A 23840-nucleotide genomic window follows, 5' to 3' on the forward strand; every position below is an offset into this window, starting at 1 on the left:
AATTAAATATTCATTTCAAAGATTGGCTTCCAGGCTGTGGCGAGGCGTTAGGCCTTCTTGAGTATGAGATCATCCACCACTTCTAGACAAAGTCTTTCAAAGAAATTGGATATTTAATTTCCTTTCTGAAACCCTTAGGTCTAACTGGTCAAGTGTAAACCAAGCCTAGGTCCTTATCTAGCCTAGTCTAAACATATATAATAAAGGCGGTAAAACAAGTACCAAACAAATTTATTTATCGATAAAGATGGTCTTGACTCGACTCGCGATAAAGATGGTTGATATCTAGTATTTTTTGTGCATAATTGGGCTCTTGAATTGAGTATTTTGCATCTTCTCATATGATTAATTCTTGTTTTATCTTATATCTTATGAGTTGAGAATTATTTAGAGCCTTGTTGCATTTTCTATATAATTCTTGTGGAATCTTATCTAATAATGGTACTTTATTTGTTTTGAAGGAATAGGCTCATTGGACTACAAGAATTTGGATTGGGCCCGATCCATTAAATGGAGCTTTCCTCTTGAGCTAACCCATATCAAACCTTATCATCAAATCCCTAATTTTCCTCCTAAACTAAGCCCTAAGCCAAATGCAAATCCCGGTTCAAACCTTGGTATAAAACCCAAAAAAATCGCGGGTGAACAGGGGCTGCGTCTACTGTTCATCGTGCCAACGGCGATTTCCTCTCCGTGAGCGCGCGCGCATGCCCCCGATTCCAGTGATAATCTGATCTTGAGTTCCAGATCCATAGAGGAGGATGCAAGGAAGCTGCTGACCTAATTTCCTGAAGCTGGAGGTTTGCCAAAGAGGTTTCGACGGCAAGCTTTGCTGGGATTCGATTCTTCATTCTCCGCCCCTGTTAGAACGGTGTTGACAGCAGGAATTCATCAGCCATCTTCAGGAATCATCAAAGAGGTCTCTCTAGTGGTTCTTGACTTGAATCCAGCCACATTCAACGCCCCATCAGCAAGTCATTGCTGAGCACAGAATAGAATTGCAGATCCAGGTTTCGACAATTCTGCACAGATCTGAACTTGTGTTCTTCCAGAGAGGTTTCTTTGGCTAAGATCAGCGGGTTTCAGATCTAAACTCAGATCAGCTGCGTTCCCTTTTCTGCTTTTCTGGATTTCGCATTTGAGGTTTCAAGTGAGGACTCTTGTGTGACGACAAGAGTTGTGATTCAAGAATTGGTTGTGATTGGAATTGGTTTAGTTTTAATCCTGCATTTCATTACTGCTGTTAGCTAGATCTAGAACTTGTTTGTAGCTCAGTTTAGTGCATAGATTGGTTTCTTTCCAGAATTTTGCTTTAAATCTCTGTTCTGTAATGTAAATTTCCAGCAAGTTTCTGTTAATAAAAGTAGTTTACAATCTTTGTTTTCAATTCAATCATTTCAGTAGATTTTGTTGAGTTTAAATAGTTCCTGGTCTTGTAGTTGCTGCAGCTTTGATTACTGTTATTTGATATAGAAATTTCCAACAGTATTCTTTAGGGACTTGTTCTGTTTTTGTTCTGTTTTTCTCTTGATGCAGTAATTCTAGTAGTTGCTGTTATTGTAATTAGGTTTCAATCTTTGTGTTCGATGCAGTAATTTCATAGGATCTGTTTAGTGTAATTAGTTTCCAATCTTGTCTTAGAGAAGAATGTTATTACTTTAGCAGTAGAGAGTAGTTGTAGTTTGATTGCAATTAATTTTGTTTGCTTAGAGGTACTTTAATCGTTTCAATTTTGAGTAGTTGACAATTCTTGAGAGTTGCTTTGTTTTATTTTACTTCTCTTCAGATTTTAGTCATTAGAATTCTGCAGTTTATTGTTTCTGCATCCTTATTTTCTTTAGATCTTGTCATCGAATTTGTTGTTTCTTTAAATCTGAACGAGTAGTTCTAGTTTTTGTTCCTTTAGATCTCATTTCTGAAATTAAATTCTGCTTCTCTTGTTTCTCTAGTTGGGTATCTTTATTTTGTTTTTGCACTTTCCATCGCTGCAATCGTAGTTGTGACAAGTTCCTGCACAAATTCATTTATGCAATTTAAATTCTGATGTATCTCTTTTAGTTTCTAGATCATAGAGTATGTTAGTTCTCTTAAGCTAGGATTTAATCATTACATAGGATCAGGTTATTAGCTGCATTTGATTCTTAAGTTAGGATTTGAAACAAACTAAACACCCCCATTTTATCAGGAGAAAACCTAAAAAAAATAATAATTCTAGTCTAAGATCAAACATTCTATTACTAGTTTCCTTGAGATATTCGACCTTGGCTTTTTACTACAACAATCTGGAATAGTTAAGGGTTTTCAAGATTAATTAATTTGGAGTTCATACGTGACAGTCAATTCGAACGTACCAAATTTTGGCGCCGTTGCCGGGGAGACTAGTAGAGTTTGTTTGTTTTTAGATTGTGCATAGTTTATCTTTTCTTTGTTTTCACTTTCTTTATTTTATTGTCTATCCACTTTTGTTCTAATTATTGATTTTTGGTGGTATGACCAGGTCTTCATGTGATAAGTTACTTGATATTGATCCGGAAATTGAAAGGACCTTCAGAGCTTTGAGAATTCAGGAGAAAATTTCAGAGGACTCAGGATGTTCTTTATCATCTTCAGATACCCCCATGGCTGATCATAGTAGGACAATGAAGGAGCTTGCAGCTCCTGATGAAGCTTTTAAATATTCATGCATCACTTATCCAACTCTAGCTGGTGATTTTGAGCTGAGATCAGGGTTGATTCATTTGCTTCCCAAATATCAAGGATTATCTGGAGAGGACCCAAACAGACATTTGCATGAATTCCATGTGGTTTGTTCAACCATGAAGCCACAAGGAATTTCAGAAGAGGATATCAAGCTAAGGGCTTTTCCATTTTCACTTACTGGAGTAGCAAAAGATTGGTTATATTATTTGCCACCGGGATTTATTACTTCATGGATTGATATGAAGAAGGCTTTCTTGGAAAAATTCTTTCCAGCCTCAAGGACTGCAACAATTAGGAAAAGCATCTGTGGGATTCAACAAGTGGTGGGAGAAACACTTTATGATTATTGGGAGAGATTCAAGAAACTATGTTCAAGTTGTCCCCAACACCAAATAAGTGAGCAGTTATTAGTCCAATACTTCTATGAGGGTTTATTACCTATGGACAGAAGTATGATAGATGCAGCAGCTGGAGGAGCTTTAGTAAACAAGACTCCAGAGCAAGCACGGGAGCTAATTTCGAACATGGCTGAAAATTCACAGCAATTTGGAAGTAGAGCACTCACTACTAGAGGAGTTGGTGAAGTTCAAATGGTTTCTAATGAACAAAAGGAGATAAAGAATTCATTGATGGAATTAACGACCTTGGTGAAACAATTAGCCTTGAACAATGCTACTCAACCTTCTGTTGTGCCGAATATGCAATTTCCATGTAAACAAAGCATAGTTTGTAGCATTTGTTCGAGTCCAGATCACCTTTCAGAACTTTGTCCAAATCTCATTCAAGATGAATCTTTGGCATCATTCTCTAGAGCTCAGTTCCAACAAAAACATGACCCGTATTCATCTACATATAATCCGGGTTGGAGAGATCATCCAAATTTGAAGTATGGCAATTCATTCTATCAACATCCATCTTCAAATCAGCATTCCAGCCACACTTCCAGCAATTTCCAGCAACCTCAGCAAGGTTTCCAGCAGCATAATCAGAATTTCCAGCAAGGTTTTCAGCATCATTACCAACCTGCAAATCAATATCAGCAATCGTATCAGCCTTATCAGCAATTTCAGAATCAGAATCAGAATCAGCATTATCAATATCAAAATCAAAATTTCCAGCAATCAATTCCAGCACTTCCAGCACCTACAAAGATGAGTTTAACTCAAGGAGGTTCCAATAATGTTTCAAATTCAGATCCACAGCAAGCTAGATTGGAGGAATTGATGCAGCAAATTCTTCAGCAGCAACTAAATCAGGAAAGGCAGATTGGGCAATTGGCTTCTAGCATTAATCAGATTCAAGCTCAGGGATCGAGTCAATTGCCATCTCAAACAATTCCTAATCCTAAAGGGAACGTTAGTGCATTAACTTTAAGGAGTGGGAGAAAAATTTCAGAATCTTCAAGAGGAAGAGCTGCTGCTGAAAATTTTTCAGAAATCCAGCCATCCAGTTTCAGCAATGAAGAACTCCCAGAAGTGCAGAATGTGCCAGTTTCAAGTTCTAATCCAATTCACATTGATCCCTACGGTTTGGAGTATGCACAAGGAGGTGGAAATCTGATGCCAGATTTTTCCAGCAACTCTTGTCCAGCTGAACATTTTCCAGCAACAACTTCAGAAAGCAGCAAATCTGGAAATGCAGGATTTCAGAATTCAGAGCAGAACATTCCATTGCCTTTCCCTCAACGCAGAGTTCAACCAAGGAAGAATGTAGAGGAAGAGAAAGCAAAGGAGTTCCAGGACCTTGTGGACTTATTCAGCAAGGTGGAAGTAAATGTTCCTTTACTCACAATGATCAAGCAAATTCCAAAATATGCGAAATTTTTGAAGGATCTTTGTGTACACAAGAAGAAATTGAAGGGGAATGAGTTGATTAGCATGGGCAAGAATGTGTCTGCACTTCTTCAAACAGTTCCTCAAAAATGCGAAGATCCTGGAGTTTTTACGGTTCTAATTGGGAGTAATCTGTTTAAAGATGCCATGCTAGATTTGGGAGCTTCAATTAATGTGATGCCAAAATTAGTTTTTCAGACATTAGGGATTGGACCATTACAACCTACAGGAGTAGTCATTCAGTTAGCTGACCGCAGTCAGACTCATCCAGCTGGAGTTATTGAAGATGTATTGGTGAAGGTGAGAGAACTTATCTTTCCTGCAGATTTTTATATCCTCGACATGGAGGGAGACTATCTGGCCAGTAGATCTCCACTCATTCTTGGACGACCATTTTTGAAGACTGCAAGGACCAAGATTGATGTTCATGCGGGCACACTTTCTATGGAGATAGGAGACACAGTGGTTCGATTCAGTATTCTTGACGCTATGAAGCATCCTAGAGAGGATCATTCTATTCTTAGTTTGGATATTTCAGAGGAGCTGGACAGTATAAATTTCTTTTCAGTGATTGATTCAGACTCAGATGCTGCAGAGGGAGGTATAGGTGATTTTTTGTTTTCAGAAGAGGAGGATATTTCAGCCTTGGGAGTGGATGATGAGTCTTGTGGAGTATTTCCGAGTGAGAGAGATAAATTATGCGTAGGGGATTGCTTAGGAGAAGCTCTATCCCTAGGATCGCCCAGAGAAGAGAAATTATGCGTAGGGGATTGCTTAGGAGAAGCTCTACCCCTAGGATCGCTTTCTATCGATCAGACACAAGATGAGTTGAAGCCATTGCCTCCACACTTGAAGTATGCTTATTTAGGAGAGAACCAGCAGTTCCCTGTCATCATTGCCCAGAATCTAGAACCAGAACAAGAAAGCAGATTATTAGAGATTTTGAGGCAGCACAGGAAGGCCATTGGATGGACTTTAGCAGATATTCCTGGTATTAGTCCTTCTATTTGCATGCACAGGATTTACTTGGAGGAGGATGTGAAACCAGTGAGACAGCCCCAGAGGAGACTTAACCCATTGATCCTTGATGTAGTAAAGAAAGAGGTGACTAGACTTCTACAGGCAGGTATCATTTACCCTATTTCTGACAGTAAGTGGGTAAGTCCTATCCATGTGGTTCCAAAGAAATCAGGGGTGACAGTTGTGACTAATGAAGAGAATGAGTTAGTGCCCACCAGAGTGAAGAATTCTTGGAGAGTTTGTGTGGACTATAGGAAACTGAACCAAGCAAGCAGAAAGGACCACTACCCCCTACCTTTTATTGATCAGATGTTGGAAAGACTAGCGGGCAAGTCACATTATTGCTTCCTAGATGGTTACACGGGATATTTTCATATTTGCATCGACCCAGAGGATCAGGAGAAGACCACCTTCACTTGTCCTTTCGGTACATTTGCCTACAGACGGATGCCATTTGGATTATGCAACGCTCCAGGAACTTTTCAGCGATGCATGGTAAGTATTTTTGGTGATTTATTAGAGCATTGCATGGAGGTTTTCATGGATGATTTTTCTGTATATGGTTCATCATTTGATGCATGTCTAGAAAATTTGTCTAGGGTTTTAGATAGATGTATTGAGACTGACTTGGTACTTAATTTTGAAAAATGTCATTTTATGGTTGAGCATGGTATTGTTTTAGGACACATAGTCTCTAAGAGAGGTATTGAGGTAGATCCTGCTAAAGTTAGCGCTATATCTTCTTTATCTTACCCCGCATGCGTGCGGAATGTTCGAGCTTTTCTTGGCCATGCAGGATTCTACAGGAGATTTATTAGGGACTTCAGTAAGATTGCTCTTCCACTGTCTCAGTTGCTTCAAAAAGATGTGGAGTTTCAGTTTGATCAGAGGTGTAAGGAAGCTTTTCAGAGATTGAAGGAGGCTTTGATTTCTGCACCTATCATCAGGCCACCAGATTGGGCTTTACCTTTTGAGCTGATGTGTGATGCTTCGAATTTTGCCATAGGGCGTGCTTGCACAGAGAGTAGAGGGAGCACCGCATGTGATCTGCTATGCATCAAAGACCTGGATTCGGCTCAAGCAAATTACACCACGACGAAAAAGAGCTTCTTGCCATTGTTTTTGCTTTAGATAAATTCAGATCATATTTATTATGTTCTCACGTGATTGTATTTTCCGATCATGCAGCTTGAAGTTTCTCCTAGAAGCCAGATGCTAAGCCCAGATTGATTAGATGGATGCTTCTCCTCCAGGAGTTTGATTTAGAGATTCGTGATAGGAGTGGGAAGGAGAACTTGGTTGCAGATCATTTAAGCAGAATTGAAGGGGATTTGGACCACACAGTTATTGATGATGATTTTAGAGATGAGCAACTCTTCAGGGTGCATGGTGAGTCTCCATGGTATGCAGATCTGGTTAATTTTTTAGTAGGTAATGTTTTTCCTGCACAATTTTCAAAAGCTCAAAAGGACAAATTGAAAAGTGATTCAAAATATTATGTGTGGGATGATCCTTATCTGTGGAAATTTTGTAGTGATCAGATTATTAGGAGATGCATACCTGATTTTGAGTTCCAGTCTGTACTTACATTTTGTCATTCATTTGAGTGTGGGGGGCATTTTGGACCCCAGAGGACTGCGAGGAAAGTTTTGGAATGTGGTTTGTACTGGCCCACCCTCTTTCGTGATGCCTATATTTTTTATAGATCATGTGATAGGTGTCAACGAACTGGAAACATAGGACCTAGGAATGAAATGTCTCAACATTTCATGCTATTTTGTGAGGTCTTTGATGTATGGGGCATTGATTTCATGGGTCCATTTCCTGTCTCTTTTGGATTTTTATATATTTTGCTAGCAGTTGATTATGTTTCCAAATGGGTGGAGGCCATCCCCACCAGGACTGATGATTCTTCAGTTGTTGTTAGTTTTGTCAGGACACATATTTTCTGCAGGTTTGGCGTGCCCAAGGCAATAATCAGTGATCAAGGGTCACATTTTTGTAACAAACGCATGAAGGCTATGTTGAGCAGATATGGAGTTTCACATAGAGTTTCCACTCCCTATCATCCCCAAACAAATGGACAAGCTGAGGTATCAAATAGAGAAGTGAAGTCAATTTTGGAGAAAACAGTGAGGCCTGACAGGAAAGATTGGAGTAAGAGATTAAATGATGCACTTTGGGCTTATAGGACAGCTTTCAAAACACCCATAGGGATGTCTCCATATAGGATGGTGTATGGTAAAGCTTGTCATCTTCCGGTGGAAATTGAACATAGAGCATTTTGGGCAGTGAAAGCTTGTAATTTTGATGCTAGCACAGCTGGGGAAGAGAGGAAGTTACAACTCCAAGAACTTGAAGAGATTAGACTAGAGGCATTTGAGAACTCAAGGATCTACAAGGAAAAGACCAAGAATTTTCATGACAAGCACATCATAGGGAAGGAGTTCAAAATTGGTGACAAAGTGCTTTTGTATAAATCCCGGCTTAAATTGATGAAAGGCACATTGAAGTCTCGTTGGGAAGGACCCTTTAGTGTGACTAACATTTTCCCCTATGGAGTATTGGAAATAAAGGAAGAGTCTACTGATCGGAAATTCAAAGTAAATGGACATAGGCTAAAGATATTTCATGAAGGAGCAAAAGGGATGGTAATGCAAGAATTGAACAGTACCGAAGCCATCTATTCAATGTGACAGAGAAGACTTGCTATTTCTCATTACTTCATGTCTTTGTAGATATACATGTCATTACATAATTACATGAATAATTCACTTGTTCGTTTTGGTAGTTTTTATGTTTTCTAATAATGAATTCGGTCATAGTGAATAAGATATCATCATTTGGTGGCCAATTTAACTTCTTAGTTTTCTTAGTAGTTTTACTTTCACATATAATAATTCAAATTTTAGGAATCATGTCCCTGTAAAAACCTTTGAATCAAATTTGGTAGTTTTTGGTTAATAATGGTACCTCCCTTTACACTTCTTTATATCATTTTAGAGGTTTTAAAATAAAGTTACATTTGAGCATGAAGTTTTAAGTCTTTGTTGCATAAATGAATTCTAGGCTTGCGTAAGGTTAACATTTAGTGATGAATTCTAATTGATAATTTGAGATAATAACTTTTGCTTGCCTAGTGAGGATTGAGCCTAATTGTGTGATGCACTGATGGTTTTTATCACTCTAGAACTTGCTTGAATCTTTTCAACATTCCACTTGATCAGAGATTAAATCATTTTAATGAAGGTTATTCCAATTCCCCACTAGTTATCACTAATTCTATTTTCCTATACCATCATATCATTTATCTTTTCCCTTGTTTTATTATCTTGGATATGGTTACATGGGATGTTATGTGATGCTTTTATTTTGACCGGGACGGACAAATATTTAAGTGTGGGGGAGATATTTAGTCTTTGATTGAGGATGATTGTTGTGTTGTGTACCAGCAATTGATACATTCAATGTGGGAGCAGGAGTGTGGTATGTATGTATGCTCAACTACTTAATCACTATTGGATTTTAATCATTCATAGAGCAAGTTCAAATAGTTTCAAATTTCGGAAATTGATACTATGATGGTCTTTTATGAGCTAGGAAATCTGGTTGTGGCAGTGTGCAGGAATTCAGAAGTTGTTGTTGTGAACAGTTGCTAATGACATATTTATTGAGAGTTTTGAAATGTGAAGTGACAAATGGAATACTTGTGTCATTAACCACTTCTAGTCTGAAGTTCAGTTACTGGAGATATCAGGAATGCAGAAGACCATGTGCAGCATATGAAGAGCTGGAATTTAGTATCAAAGTGTATCACAAATCTGATGCAACATTTCAATGACTGAAATGTTCAAGGGAAGTCTTGCTAGATGCAGAAATAAATGGTATTTCAGATTTGTCATGTCAATTTTGATCTCGAGAAACTGAATACATGTGTGCAGGAAACAGTGGCTAGCTGAGAAATTGGATGAAGGCTAATCTGTGCAGAATTGGATGACAGCTAATCTTGAAAAAAAAAGAAAAAAAATGCAGAAATGCAGATGTGTGCAGAAATGTAGAAACTGAAAACAGAATTGCAGATGTGTGCAGAAATGTAGAAACTGAAAACAGAATTGCAGATGTGTGCAAAAATGTAGAAACTGAAAACAGAATTGCAGATGTGTGCAGAGTTGCAAAAGCTGAGAGCTGTTAGCTGAAGTTGAAGTAAATCAGTTTCAATTGATTCTTTAGTGCTGAGGGAATAAACTGGGACAAGTGAGATCAGAGAAGAGAGAGCAAGAATATTAGTCATGAGGTTGAAGCATATGCAGAAAATGCTTAATCACAGAAATGTAGTAGTTGATATGCAGGAATGTGCAAGACTGCATCCTGATCTTTTTGGATGGAAGGGATTGAATGATAACTGATTGTTACTGGATGATGGATAAAATAGTCTTTTAAAGGTTCAAATTAAAATAAACAGGAAAGTTGAAGAATCAGCAAAGCAGAAATTTCAGAAATTCTGCTAATGGTTATTTCTGTGCCAATCTGGGGATCAAGTTGTAACAAGTTAGAATTGCTGAAGCTTGTAATTCTGTGAAGTATGCATCAATAGGGATCACAAGAAGCTAGATGAAGAGGAGTTGAGATTTTAGGGCAGCTAATGATGTGTAGTTGGTACAAGTCCGAGCTGTATGAGAAATTCAGAATGGCACTTAACTGTGCTATATGCTGTAGAGCTATTGGATCACTGGAAAATCAGAATCCAGCTGTTGATTGATTGTGGTGAAATGATGATCTTGTTTCTCTATAATTTGCATGATTTGTAGACGGTGAAATGGACACAGAAACAGAAACATACAGCTGAAAAGTTAAATCTGAAAGAATTCTGCAGCTTGGGTTTTGTCCAAAACACTGAATTGCTTATAATGAGACTTTACTGATATCTGTTTCGGTTGTGAGTAAGGAATTCAGGGGATTTGGTTGGAACATTTAAGTGTTAATATCTGATTTCTCAAATTACAAATTTTGTGGCAGCCAAACTCTACTGAATCAGTGCAATCTGTGTATGTAGAATTAAGAATGCTGGGAATTATTGAGTATCAAATGGAGTATCAAAATCTAGTGGCAGATTTTAATCAATGAGAAACTCAAGTTAAGCTCTATATTGTGCTGAAATAAATGATATTCTACCTTCTATGGCAGCTCAAAATAAAAAAAAAATGAATGATGAAATTCAGGAATGCCATCTGGAAACGGAAATACAGAAGCAGTGTTTAACTATGGAGCTGGAATCAGTTGGTGCCAAATCTCTGCTTGAATTCAATGTCCTATCACAAACGAACGAGTACAGATTCACATTATTTCTGAGCAAATCTGTAAATTATCAGGGGATATCATGAAATTGCTATAGATGGAAGCAATAGCATGCAATGGCTGAATCTGCCATGAAGGACATTCTGGAGCCATTTTCAGAACTAATTCTGATTGTATAGATCTGTTCTTGTTGAATCTGTAGATTTAGAGGGGAAGTGCTGGGTGAAGTATCTGCCATGAAAATTAGCATCAAGACTAAGAGAACAGCATTGAATGCCATGGCCGAAAATTAGCATCACATAGCATTCTCATTCCATGTCTTCCACTTCTACTTTAATCTCTGTTCTTTTACTTGCCTTTGTAATTCTAATGCTTCCATTTGTGTTTTCCTTTATACTTTCAATGAACCTTCATAAGGATGTATTTTGATACCTGTGATGGAGGTGAGAATTAGATGAAGAGCAAGCATATGGTAGTGCTTTTGCCATAAGTAGCTTGAGTGATCTCCACAATTACATGAATTTGAAATTAGGATGAGAGCCACTAAAAACTACCATGTGAGGACTAGTTGTGTTATTATTTTCATTTTATTCATGATGGATGAAATCATTAAATGGTTAACCGAAGTAAGAATGGTGTTCATGATTGCTTGAGTTTTTGAAACTTCATGATTTTAGGTGACTTCTTTTTACTATCTTCTGAATATGATTAAGAAAGGTAAAGGGGGGGTGCAACCTCGGTCATTTCTTTAGTTATTTACTTGCCCGGGACGAGCAAAAAGATTAAGTGTGGGGGAGTTGATATCTAGTATTTTTTGTGCATAATTGGGCTCTTGAATTGAGTATTTTGCATCTTCTCATATGATTAATTCTTGTTTTATCTTATATCTTATGAGTTGAGAATTATTTAGAGCCTTGTTGCATTTTCTATATAATTCTTGTGGAATCTTATCTAATAATGGTACTTTATTTGTTTTGAAGGAATAGGCTCATTGGACTACAAGAATTTGGATTGGGCCCGATCCATTAAATGGAGCTTTCCTCTTGAGCTAACCCATGTCAAACCTTATCATCAAATCCCTAATTTTCCTCCTAAACTAAGCCCTATGCCAAATGCAAATCCCGGTTCAAACCTTGGTATAAAACCCAAAAAAATCGCGGATGAACAGGGGCTGCGTCTACTGTTCATCGTGCCAACGGCGATTTCCTCTCCGTGAGCGCGCGCGCATGCCCCCGATTCCAGTGATAATCTGATCTTGAGTTCCAGATCCATAGAGGAGGATGCAAGGAAGCTGCTGACCTAATTTCCTGAAGCTGGAGGTTTGCCAAAGAGGTTTCGACGGCAAGCTTTGCTGGGATTCGATTCTTCATTCTCCGCCCCTGTTAGAACGGTGTTGACAGCAGGAATTCATCAGCCATCTTCAGGAATCATCAAAGAGGTCTCTCTAGTGGTTCTTGACTTGAATCCAGCCACATTCAACGCCCCATCAGCAAGTCATTGCTGAGCACAGAATAGAATTGCAGATCCAGGTTTCGACAATTCTGCACAGATCTGAACTTGTGTTCTTCCAGAGAGGTTTCTTTGGCTAAGATCAGCGGGTTTCAGATCTAAACTCAGATCAGCTGCGTTCCCTTTTCTGCTTTTCTGGATTTCGCATTTGAGGTTTCAAGTGAGGACTCTTGTGTGACGACAAGAGTTGTGATTCAAGAATTGGTTATGATTGGAATTGGTTTAGTTTTAATCCTGCATTTCATTACTGCTGTTAGCTAGATCTAGAACTTGTTTGTAGCTCAGTTTAGTGCATAGATTGGTTTCTTTCCAGAATTTTGCTTTAAATCTCTGTTCTGTAATGCAGAATTTCCAGCAAGTTTCTGTTAATAAAAGTAGTTTACAATCTTTGTTTTCAATTCAATCATTTCAGTAGATTTTGTTGAGTTTAAATAGTTCCTGGTCTTGTAGTTGCTGCAGCTTTGATTACTGTTATTTGATATAGAAATTTCCAGCAGTATTCTTTAGGGACTTGTTCTGTTTTTGTTCTGTTTTTCTCTTGATGCAGTAATTCTAGTAGTTGCTGTTATTGTAATTAGGTTTCAATCTTTGTGTTCGATGCAGTAATTTCATAGGATCTGTTTAGTGTAATTAGTTTCCAATCTTGTCTTAGAGAAGAATGTTATTACTTTAGCAGTAGAGAGTAGTTGTAGTTTGATTGCAATTAATTTTGTTTGCTTAGAGGTACTTTAATCGTTTCAATTTTGAGTAGTTGACAATTCTTGAGAGTTGCTTTGTTTTATTTTACTTCTCTTCAGATTTTAGTCATTAGAATTCTGCAGTTTATTATTTCTGCATCCTTATTTTCTTTAGATCTTGTCATCGAATTTGTTGTTTCTTTAAATCTGAACGAGTAGTTCTAGTTTTTGTTCCTTTAGATCTCATTTCTGAAATTAAATTCTGCTTCTCTTGTTTCTCTAGTTGGGTATCTTTATTTTGTTTTTGCACTTTCCATCGCTGCAATCGTAGTTGTGACAAGTTCCTGCACAAATTCATTTATGCAATTTAAATTCTGATGTATCTTTTTTAGTTTCTAGATCATAGAGTATGTTAGTTCTCTTAAGCTAGGATTTAATCATTACATAGGATCAGGTTATTAGCTGCATTTGAATTCTTAAGTTAGGATTTGAAACAAACTAAACACCCCCATTTTATCAGGAGAAAACCTAAAAAAAATAATAATTCTAGTCTAAGATCAAACATTCTATTACTAGTTTCCTTGAGATATTCGACCTTGGCTTTTTACTACAACAATCTGGAATAGTTAAGGGTTTTCAAGATTAATTAATTTGGAGTTCATACGTGACAGTCAATTCGAACGTACCAATGGTCTTGAGTCAAAGGATTTAGTTTAGTATCCTCCTTAAGAATTGTTACCTCCTTTTGGAGTGACTTGACTCGGAGGTTGGATTTGGCTAACTTATGTATGAGATAATTAACTAAATTATCCAATTTATTTAATTGAGAGGTTCTTACAATGGGGTTAGGCCCTTCGAAAATGGATTCGGATTCGTGGCTTCTCTCAAATTCTGTTTCCGACTCACTCTCGGTTTCTGATTCGTCGACTTGTTCCCGGGTCGTAAGCGTGAGGAAACTCGTCTACTCAAGCTCTTCGTCAGAGTCTTCTGAAGAAGACTCATCCCATGTCGCCTGTAGTGCTTTCTTCTTCCTTTGCTTCTTCATTTCCTTTTAATTCGGACAGTTGACTTTGATGTGTCCCTTCTTGTTGCAGCCGTAGCAAGTTACTTCATACTTCACTTTTGGACTTGATTGCACCGTCTTGGACTGAATCACTTTCTTGATGTCTTTCTTGGTGAATCCTTTCTTCTTCTTGTAGAGCTTTCGTACAAGGTTGACAAGTTCAGCTGCTATCTCATCGTCGTTGTCTTCTGAGTCCGATTCATCTTTGGACTCGGGTTCAATCTGATACTTCTTTCCGGTCTCCTTTGTCTTGCTTGTACCTGCAACCAACACAATACTTTTCTCGATCAAGCGTGCATTAATCTGTTCATGTAACTCAAAATTTGAAAATAGTTCATCTAATTTAATTAATGAAAGGTCCTTAGATACTTTGTAAGCATCTACCATGGATGCCCACAACGTATTCCTTGGAAAAGTATTGAGTGCATACCTAATTATATCGCGATATTCTACTTTTTGACCGATTGCATGAAGACCGTTCAGCAGTTCCTGAATCCGTGCATGAAGTTGGCTAGCTGACTCACCTTCCTGCATTTTTATATTATACAATTTATTTAAAAACAAATCACGCTTACTTACCTTTGTGTTGGAAGTTCCCTCATGTAGCTCAATCAACTTTTCCCATAACTCTTTCGCGCTTGAGAACGGGCCGACTTGGTTCAGCTCTTCTTTTGTCAGGCCGCATTGTAGAGTACATGTTGCTTTGGTGTCGGCCTCAATTTTCTTCATCAAAGTTGTGTCCCAGTTTGGGCATGACACTGGATTTCCAGCACCGTCGAATGGAAGTTCGAGATCCGTTTAGATGATTATCCACATCTTGACTTGCGTCTTGAGGTGGTACTCCATTCGGCTCTTCCAGTAACCAAAATCCTCGCTAGAGAAGAGGGGAGGGTGTGCAGTGCTATACCCTTTTTGGTGGGTCATTTGAGAAGAAATCTCACACATAATAAAAAGACAACAAAGATTCCAAGAATTGGTCTTGGATTAGTAGTGCGGGAACAAGAGAATATAATAAAAACTTGAGTGGTGTTTGCACCGACTTCGAGAAACTAAGAACTCGATCGATAAAATAGATCGGAAGGTGGCAAGTTTACCAATTCCGATTGACTCTGAAAATTTAAAAAATTACCATGGAAAAAAAATTACTTGAATGGTGGTTTCACCGATTCGAAGCGACCCCGCTCTGATACCAATTGTATGATCGAAAAGCGCTAAAGGAGGGGGTGAATAGTACTCATGGTTAATTCATTTGTTTCATAAATACGTAATGGAATATAGAGAAAGAACATAAAAACAAGCGCTAACATTTTACTTTTACTTGGTTCGGAGCCCGTGATGACTCTTACTCCAAGGTCCGCGATCGTTGATCGTTTTCATTGGACAATCACTAATCAATAGTAAAATCTTTACAAAGATAATTACAACAGATATATAATTTAAGTGCAAAATTAAAAGTATACCAACAACTATAAATAAGGAACTTCGCTCTTCCGGTTGTCGGAGTTGCGTTACAGCTTCGTCGGATTATTTTTATAGCAGCATGCAAGAGAAGAAGTCACTTAGAATGATGATCTCTGCCATCTAGTCGAGACAGCCTTAAATAGCCTGCTGAAGGTGCCTTCAGACTCTATAGAAGGGGGATATTTATCCCTTGCTGATTGAAATTGATAACTCTCACTGCCTACGAAAGTTATCTAGCTTAAGGCGCCTTCAACGTCCTTGGAAGGCGCCTTCCATTAGTTGTCCAAGGTGCCTTCAGTGCCCTTGGAAGGCGCCTTCTGCCTTGCTTCCTACGCAGCTACAGCTAAGGCGCCCGAGGTGCCTCTAACAGCCTCGGAGGCGCCTCAGACACTGTTCATCCGAGCATATCCTTGTGCAACTTCATTCCTGCAAGGCATATTGGTCTACAAACAAAGTATACCCTACAAAACCAAGTCAGCACAATAAAATACAAATAATATAAGTATTTGACAGTCTTTGGGTTGTCCAGTTTTGGCTTCAAATTTTGCCTAGAAATCTTAGGTCGAACCGACACCTACTGTTCCCACTTTGGGGAATGCGTCCTCACCTACTTCTCTCAGGAGAAGTTACCTGCTGCCAGATTGATCCTCCAGACTAACTGGACTTTTGCTCAGCGTCTGAAGCTTCCGGTCTTAATGCTAGATGTCTACTCCACGACCCGTCCAGACTTCCACCCGGTTCGCGACACCAGGATTTCAACCTAGAGTCCCCGACTCTAGGATTTTGCCTGAAGCTCTCGACCCACCAAGACTTTTTGCCTAGGGTTACTACCCCCTAGGACCTAAGGTTACCGCTCCCTAGGGTTTGCCACCTGCCTAACTGTAGGTAGGACTTTTGCATAAGAACACTTAGGACTTTCCTGCAATCTCATTCAAACTTGTTAGACAACAAATAACCTTAACTTTGAATCTTTTACCATTATCAAAACCTAGGTTTGATCGTCTGATGCTTCCTGCACCAACACACTCGTCCTTACCTGACCAACCTTGACCTAGCCTTCTAGCCTCCTCCATTAGTCTCACGTCCCTCGAATGTCTCCCCATCCTTCACGTCTTACCTTCTGGAACTTCCTTCGGCCTTGTCCTAGTTGTCGGATCTTCTTTGTCAAGACGCTCCTCACCTCCGAGACTTCAACCATTGACAAGTCACACTTGGACTTATGTTGCCAAGACTACATACTTGGACTTACACTGCCAATACTCCTCTTGAACTTTTCTCCTTTGCCAAGATTATACTTGGACTTTCCTTGTTGTACATGTATCTTACACACTCACAATACATATCAAATACAACAATAAACCTAACTTAAATCTTTGCCAAAATATCAAAACCTAGGGCACATAGATTACTCCAACAATCTCCCCCTTTTTAATGTTTGACAACCTGTTTAAGTTAGGGAAACATAAATACAATAACAATGCAAATAAACATGTATATCTACTCATGCATAAGTCATGGAACCTAACCCTAGGCTCCCCCTTCATCTAAGCTCCCTCTTGAGCTAGGATTTCCCACAAAGTTAAACTTCTTCTCCTTTACCAATAAGTGAGCAATTGCTTCCCCTTCACCTAAGCTCCCCCTTGAGCTAGGTTTTCTTGCAAGGGTGTGTAGATTTCCCACTTAAACTCAACACTTCTCCTCCTTTGCCATACATCAAAAAGAACTCCAATACTAGCCTAATTATTGGACCCTTTAACTTCTAATGACCATAAACATCATGTATTAATCTTCCATAAAATTACATACATATTCATCATCCTTTTGGTCATTTTCTATTGCTAAAATATATTTTCAGACTGTATCAGTCGACTGTCATTAACCCTAGTCAACTGCCCTCTTCAAAATGAGCTTATAGAGACATTCTGTGTTTGTCAACATTTCTGACCCAATTTCAGAAATACACTAAAAATTCCACAGACCTCTACAAATTTTTAAGAGGTTTGTTTTATCTATGTATACTTAGGAAAAATATATATATAAATATATTTATCATAGATCTCAAGATTAATATAAATTCTAAAACTATCTAAATAGTTCAATTGAACCTTGACCTAAATTCCTAGTTTTGGCTTCCTCTTGATGTATCTACCTATACCAAACCATAATGTATCCCTAGCATTGGTTTATATGGCATCTATACATCAAAAATCAATTTTTATGCAATATGACCCCAATGTCATATTTTCGTACATGATAGATATCATCCCAATTGTGTCAACCCATTAGGTTAGAGACTTAAGTCTATCTCTTAACCACTTGGCACATTTGATAACTCATCTACCATGGGTCCCAGAGGCTCTTCCTAACTTTAGGAATTTTAATCTTAATCACCTCCTTATGTGACTCATCTAATATGTCTACACCCACATGGTGTACCTTAGTAGACTTCTTCTTCTCAACCTTGAGCACCTCATCCTTTCCATAATCATATGTCACCCTTGCATATTTCTTATCATAGACCTTGGATGATTCTCCCTTGCCCTTGGTCATTCCCCCTTGTCATTGTCATGTGCCGCCCTAGCACTTGATCTCCTCTTGACCTTGGAAGGACCCAATTTAATATTTTTTAGTCTTTGACCATCCAAACACATGTCAAGTCCTTTAGGTCTAATAATGAATCTATCTAGGACTTTCTCAATTTCCTCAAGCCTTGACTTTAAGGCTTGATTTTCCAACTCTAGGGTTCTAACCCTAGAGTTAACATGTCCACCTTGGACATTCCTAGACCTACTCATCTTCCTAAGCATATGTGTCACGCCCCAGAGGAGTCCCTACCCAATAAACGGACAGCATCTCTCTTGCAGTAGTGACAAATAAAACTTATATAAAATGCCACAAGTCTATTCACAATCTAACAACAGCTCACACGGCTGGATGTAAAAGGAATATAATCACAGTTGTATAATAAATAGCCCACACGGCTGTACATAGTAGAAAACATAAGTAAAACATAAAAACCATACATTTGACTGTGAGCCAGCCTGATTTGACACAACAAGTATATAACCAAATATAAACACATCATAAAATGAAAACCACAATCAAGTTAATTATTGCACAACCAAGTCTGAAATCCAAAATGAAAATAGCAATAGAAACAATGTAGAAAACACGATCTTGAGTGTGATGTGGGACTGATAGCGAGGACCTCCGAGTGACACGACACATCCTTTACCTGCTAACCTAAAAATAAAGGGAAAGCAAGGGTAGTGAGTATAAAATACTCAACGAGTATAGGAAGATAGTGCATGATACTATATACATGTAAGGATATCAAAGGAAGCAGTCTCAGGAAAAATACTTACCATAAAAGTAAGAGTACCCATATAATCATCTACTAAGCAAAAACATACCTCATAATATAACCTTCACTAACTTGCTCAACCAGGTATAACCATTAAATCAAGAGTACCTACAGTACGTCCAAACCATGCACAAAAAAATGCATAACTAGTAAATAACAAGTACTGACTGTCTCAACAATATGCTACCATGAATGGTCTCGTGGTCATTCAAGATATATAAATAGTCACTGTCCGCGAGAGAACCACGGATGGTCCTGTGGGCGGATAGGATGAAGTAGCTATCTAGCACCTCAGCTATTGACTATGGAAGAATACTCTACCATGGATGGTCTTATGGGTAGTCAAGGGATGCAAACAATTACTGTCTGCAGGAGAATGCTCTACCACCGATGGTCCCATGGACAGACAGGATGCATAAGTGGCTATTGCCTGCGGGAGAGTACTCTACCACGAATGTTCCCATGGGCATACAGGGTATATATAGATACCAATCCATAATGACAAATAAGCAGTAACAATTCATCCGAGGATAATGCTCTTCAAGCTACCCTACGGTCCAAAATCAACAGCAGATAGACGTGAGCATAAATAATAACCAAGGATCTAATAGGATACTCGATATCATACATTATAGTATAATCTTACCAATGTGTAGGGTTAAGCTTATATAACAAGTAAAAGGTCTAGTAGGATACTCAACTATTCGCTACAGTTTACATGCGATAGGTCAAGATTACTATCTAGTCTAATGGGCAGTTCAAATGCATAGATATGCATTAAATAACAAGTCTAATAACATATGTTTAGGTATCACAATAGCAAGTACAATAGTAACAATCTCAATTCAAGGGGATTCTAGCCATCTAATCATAATATTCTCTCAGACTCCATGATATCATCATACATATAATAAATAATGAGATTAAGATCAAGTGGTCCTAGATGGTGATCTAAAAGACAATAGCCTAGTGGGATAGGCTACTCTTAGGAAGTGATTTCTATCAAGTATAAGTAAGTATGATCTCACTAATATATATGCCCTTACGCAAGTATACAACTTTACTACATATGATGTCAATAACCTACAGGCAAGAGCCTAAGTATATAGTCATATTATAATATAATGCACAATATAAGCCTATAACTAAACTATGGTCTGATAATATCATGTATATATATAATCAACCCAATCATGAATAACAAACAAGACCGACTACGTAGATATCCAATAGATCAAAATATAAGGGCAAGCAATAAAGTATCAAACTCAAGAACCAATCTAGAGTAGAGTCAGGTAAGTAAATTAGTACTACCAAATTAATAAAATAGATCATGCAATAAAGTCAAAGATCTAAAGAAACAAGTCAAGAAGTACTCATCTTTATGTAACTCATGCTGAACTAAATCTGGCGTCAAAATGCACATCTCAAAATAACATCCCTTCGCTTTCTCTTCCGACAGATGGTCACTGATCCAGCAGTGACTGAAATGGCTCACGACACTGATGAGGCGACCATGACTGGTTTGGCTGAACACACCTGATGAGGACTGTGGCGACTGGTGAGCTCAGCTACCGATAGAAGCAAACGACAACAATGGTCGTGAGCTACTGTGGTGGCTGGAGCAGAGGCACGACGATGGTAGATTTAGGTTAGGCGATGGTGATAGAGGGCCAGCAATTGGGTCGGAAGAAGAAAGGGTAGTGACAGTGGTGAACATCGGCAACCGTTTGCGGTGATCGGGAGATACGTGATGACCAATGGAAAAAGGATCAAGAGGCGATGCACCATGGACACTGGCGCTCTCGCAGTGGCCGGCGGCATCAACGTTGCCGACCTAACCCCTCCCGAAGGAAGGGCGACGACACTTGGGGAAACCATTGGTTTCTTGCTTGTGACCGGAGAAGGGTCGACAGTTGCTCCCACAACGACTGGTAGAATCGACAATCGGTGGCCTGGTAGGGATGGCGCGATTAGGGCATTGCAAGAGGGAAGGGCAACGACACGGGTCGAGAGAAGAGAAGCTCGGCGGTCGATCAAGAGAGGAAAGAAAATAATCCCCGATCAACACTTAGGTTTTGTCATTTAAACCTAGGTTAAAAATAATTCCAGCTTAAGTTAATGAAATTAATTAACTCCCAACTTAATTGGGATATCAAAACCAGCTTTCTCTTAACATAATAAATTTATCACTTAAAATATGTCATCTGAACTCAGATTAGATTCTGAAAAGCCACTTAAACTAACCGATCCTCATCTAAGAATAACTACTATGTAACATACTAATGTACTAATCCATCCTAATATCTTAAACAAATTTCTAACTAAATATACTCACAAACTTTGAGATGCTCCACCCGATACTCTAATTTTTGTACACTGCTCAAATTTCACCAACAGCAGGTTCTATCGAGTAATGATTTATTTTACCAGCTAGCTTGGCATGTGTGAGATGAGAAAACAGATGAGTATTATCAAATGTCTCTTATTGACAAACTACCTCAAAAGTCCCACATCCAATTGACATTCCTTCTTTGTGCCACCTTCTCTCCTCTACTAGGCATGGGCAGGTGTCAAGCCATGCAATTTTTTTTTTTGTTCAAAGTTGTAAAATTCCTTGCCATTATCAATTCCACGGACACATTCAGACTCTAGATCTTCTTTGACACTAGTGTCTACTTCTGGAAATTTGACTTCACTATGAACATTTTCAGAAGGTTTTAAATTCTGACTTCCACTGGAATGCTCTTTCTTTTCAAATCATCATTTTTTTCTCATCCCATTTGATAACGATTCATGACTTGTGCTCTTCTCGGTTTCCTGAAAAGTATTTGTCCCAGTTTGTCTTTCATCCATAGTGGATTTCAAACTTGAACAACTACTTCCTCTTTTATATATATATATTTGTGCTACTACTGTAGTTAACAGAAGGAAACATCTTTGTGGAGTTAATGGGAAGAGATGCACAATCAAGTTCCAAACGATCCTTAGGAGTACCTTCCCTTTCAGTACCCATCAACTTATATGAAGAACATAATGAGAAAAAAAATGAAGTATTTCATTGGGTGGAATCATGAATGGGGGCATTTCTTTTTTCCTTTGCTCGCACAAACAAGCTCACGGTATCTTCTAGCCATTCCAAGGGAACACTAACTCCAGATCCCTAAGCAAAATCTGAAAGGATTTTTACTATTTTATATGACAATTAATCCAGCAAAATATGCTCTCAAAGCTCTTTCCTATCACATTTTTTTATATCTTTTGAACACCACCACAAACTAAAAGGCACTAGTTCAAACAACAAAGAAGTCCGAATAAATTCTGTTTAAATCTTAAAAAATTAATAAAAAAATCTTTTAAAATTTTATAAGATTATTTTTTTAATAATTATTATTATTTAATTATCATAACTTACATATAAAGTTTACCAACCAAGGTAACATTGAACCAACACTGAATTAAAGAAAATACTAAAAATTTCACTTCTAAATAAATAAGAATAAGCTAATTTGTCAGAACAAGAAATTAAAATTAAATTTCGTCAAAAAATTAGTACAACAAATGTATTTTTCTAAATCCAAAAAGACATTGATTCCTAAACAAAGCCTAAAAATACCAATCGACTCGATTTTATCCTTTTTTTCATTTCCTGTATAGATGTATTTTTCACTATCAAGAGGAAGTCAACTCCTGGGACAATCCTGCATAATAACACCTATGTGAGTAGTAACACTGGTATCTATCCATTAAGTGTCGCTAAATTGACTTCTGAACTAATAAAGTTGAGAAGTTTACCCTTCTTTACACGTCAGTTGGCGTATTTGAGATGATCTTTCCTCACATAACCTTTCTTCTTGTAAAAGAAATAAGTGAATTTCTTATCCTACTTCTTGCGCTCCTTATGATCATTGCCTCCAGAATCTCCAATTCATTTTCCTTTTCTTTTATTATTAATCCCCTTTCACTTTTTGCTTGTACTTTGAAAACCATATGCTAAATGAGCACTCTCAAATGCCTCAATCTTTAGTCTTCCCTCCTCTTGCGCACATTGAGCAATGAGCTCATTCAATGATTGCTTTCCCTTTTGAGTATTATACAATATTTTAAAAAGAGTGAACCGTGCAGATAGAGACATCAAGACAAAATGCACTAACATACTCTCAGACATATCGAGTTTTAGTGATTTTAGACTTGTCGCTATATTGGACATCTTCATAATATACTCCCTTCTTTACCACTATACCACAAGATTACTAACTTTATAAGAAGTGTAGTAGTCTCGGCCTTTTCATTTGAGGTAAACTGGTCTGTCCATTGGTCTAGGAAACTCCTAGCATCTCCTTCCCCTGTTATTGAGCCATTTATTGGTGCTGGTATAGAAAGTTTCATGATACTCAGACACATGCTATTTAATTTCTCACACAGTTGAAATTCATTCCTCTACTCTATAGCGCTAGCATTGGTCTACGAGGTGATCATTCATTAATGCATAGTCTAAGTCCATGCAGCTTAAGACTACGATCACATATTCTTTCCATTCAGTAAAATTGAACCAGTTAATATCAGCATGTTATTAATACTGACAATTACAGATTGTACTAAATTAAAGAGAGAAATTTATTTTAAGTTCATAATTAAATTAAAGCTAAGAACATATATAAGTGCAAGTAATAAAACACCATATTATGCAAATAAAAAAAAAATAATGCATATGAATGACACTTTATAAGATACCAAATACAACATTGTATTTTACTTTATGAACTAAAATATAATTTGTTAATGGTATTGTCAAATATAATTCAAACTTTAATTAACCACATAATGTGTCTTCCTTTGGGTCAACTCATTGTGCACATAATATGATATTTATATGAGTTATATTTTTGTTCATATATGACAGCAATCTTAATGAACCA

At 37.8% G+C, this 23840-nt stretch overlaps 1 protein-coding gene across 1 annotated transcript; it reads left to right on the top strand.

The window, feature by feature from the left end:
- The first annotated feature begins 545 nt into the window (after positions 1 to 545).
- On the top strand, positions 546 to 12754 carry LOC121995530. The gene is made up of 2 exons (XM_042549251.1): positions 546 to 6047; positions 11828 to 12754. Exons 1-2 carry the CDS (start codon positions 2490 to 2492, stop codon positions 11831 to 11833), a joined length of 3564 nt encoding a protein of 1187 aa, XP_042405185.1. The 5' UTR covers positions 546 to 2489; the 3' UTR covers positions 11834 to 12754.
- The last annotated feature ends 11086 nt before the right edge of the window (positions 12755 to 23840 follow it).

This window comes from Zingiber officinale, chromosome 6A (assembly GCF_018446385.1).
Source record: "Zingiber officinale cultivar Zhangliang chromosome 6A, Zo_v1.1, whole genome shotgun sequence".
Lineage (NCBI taxonomy): Eukaryota > Viridiplantae > Streptophyta > Magnoliopsida > Zingiberales > Zingiberaceae > Zingiber > Zingiber officinale.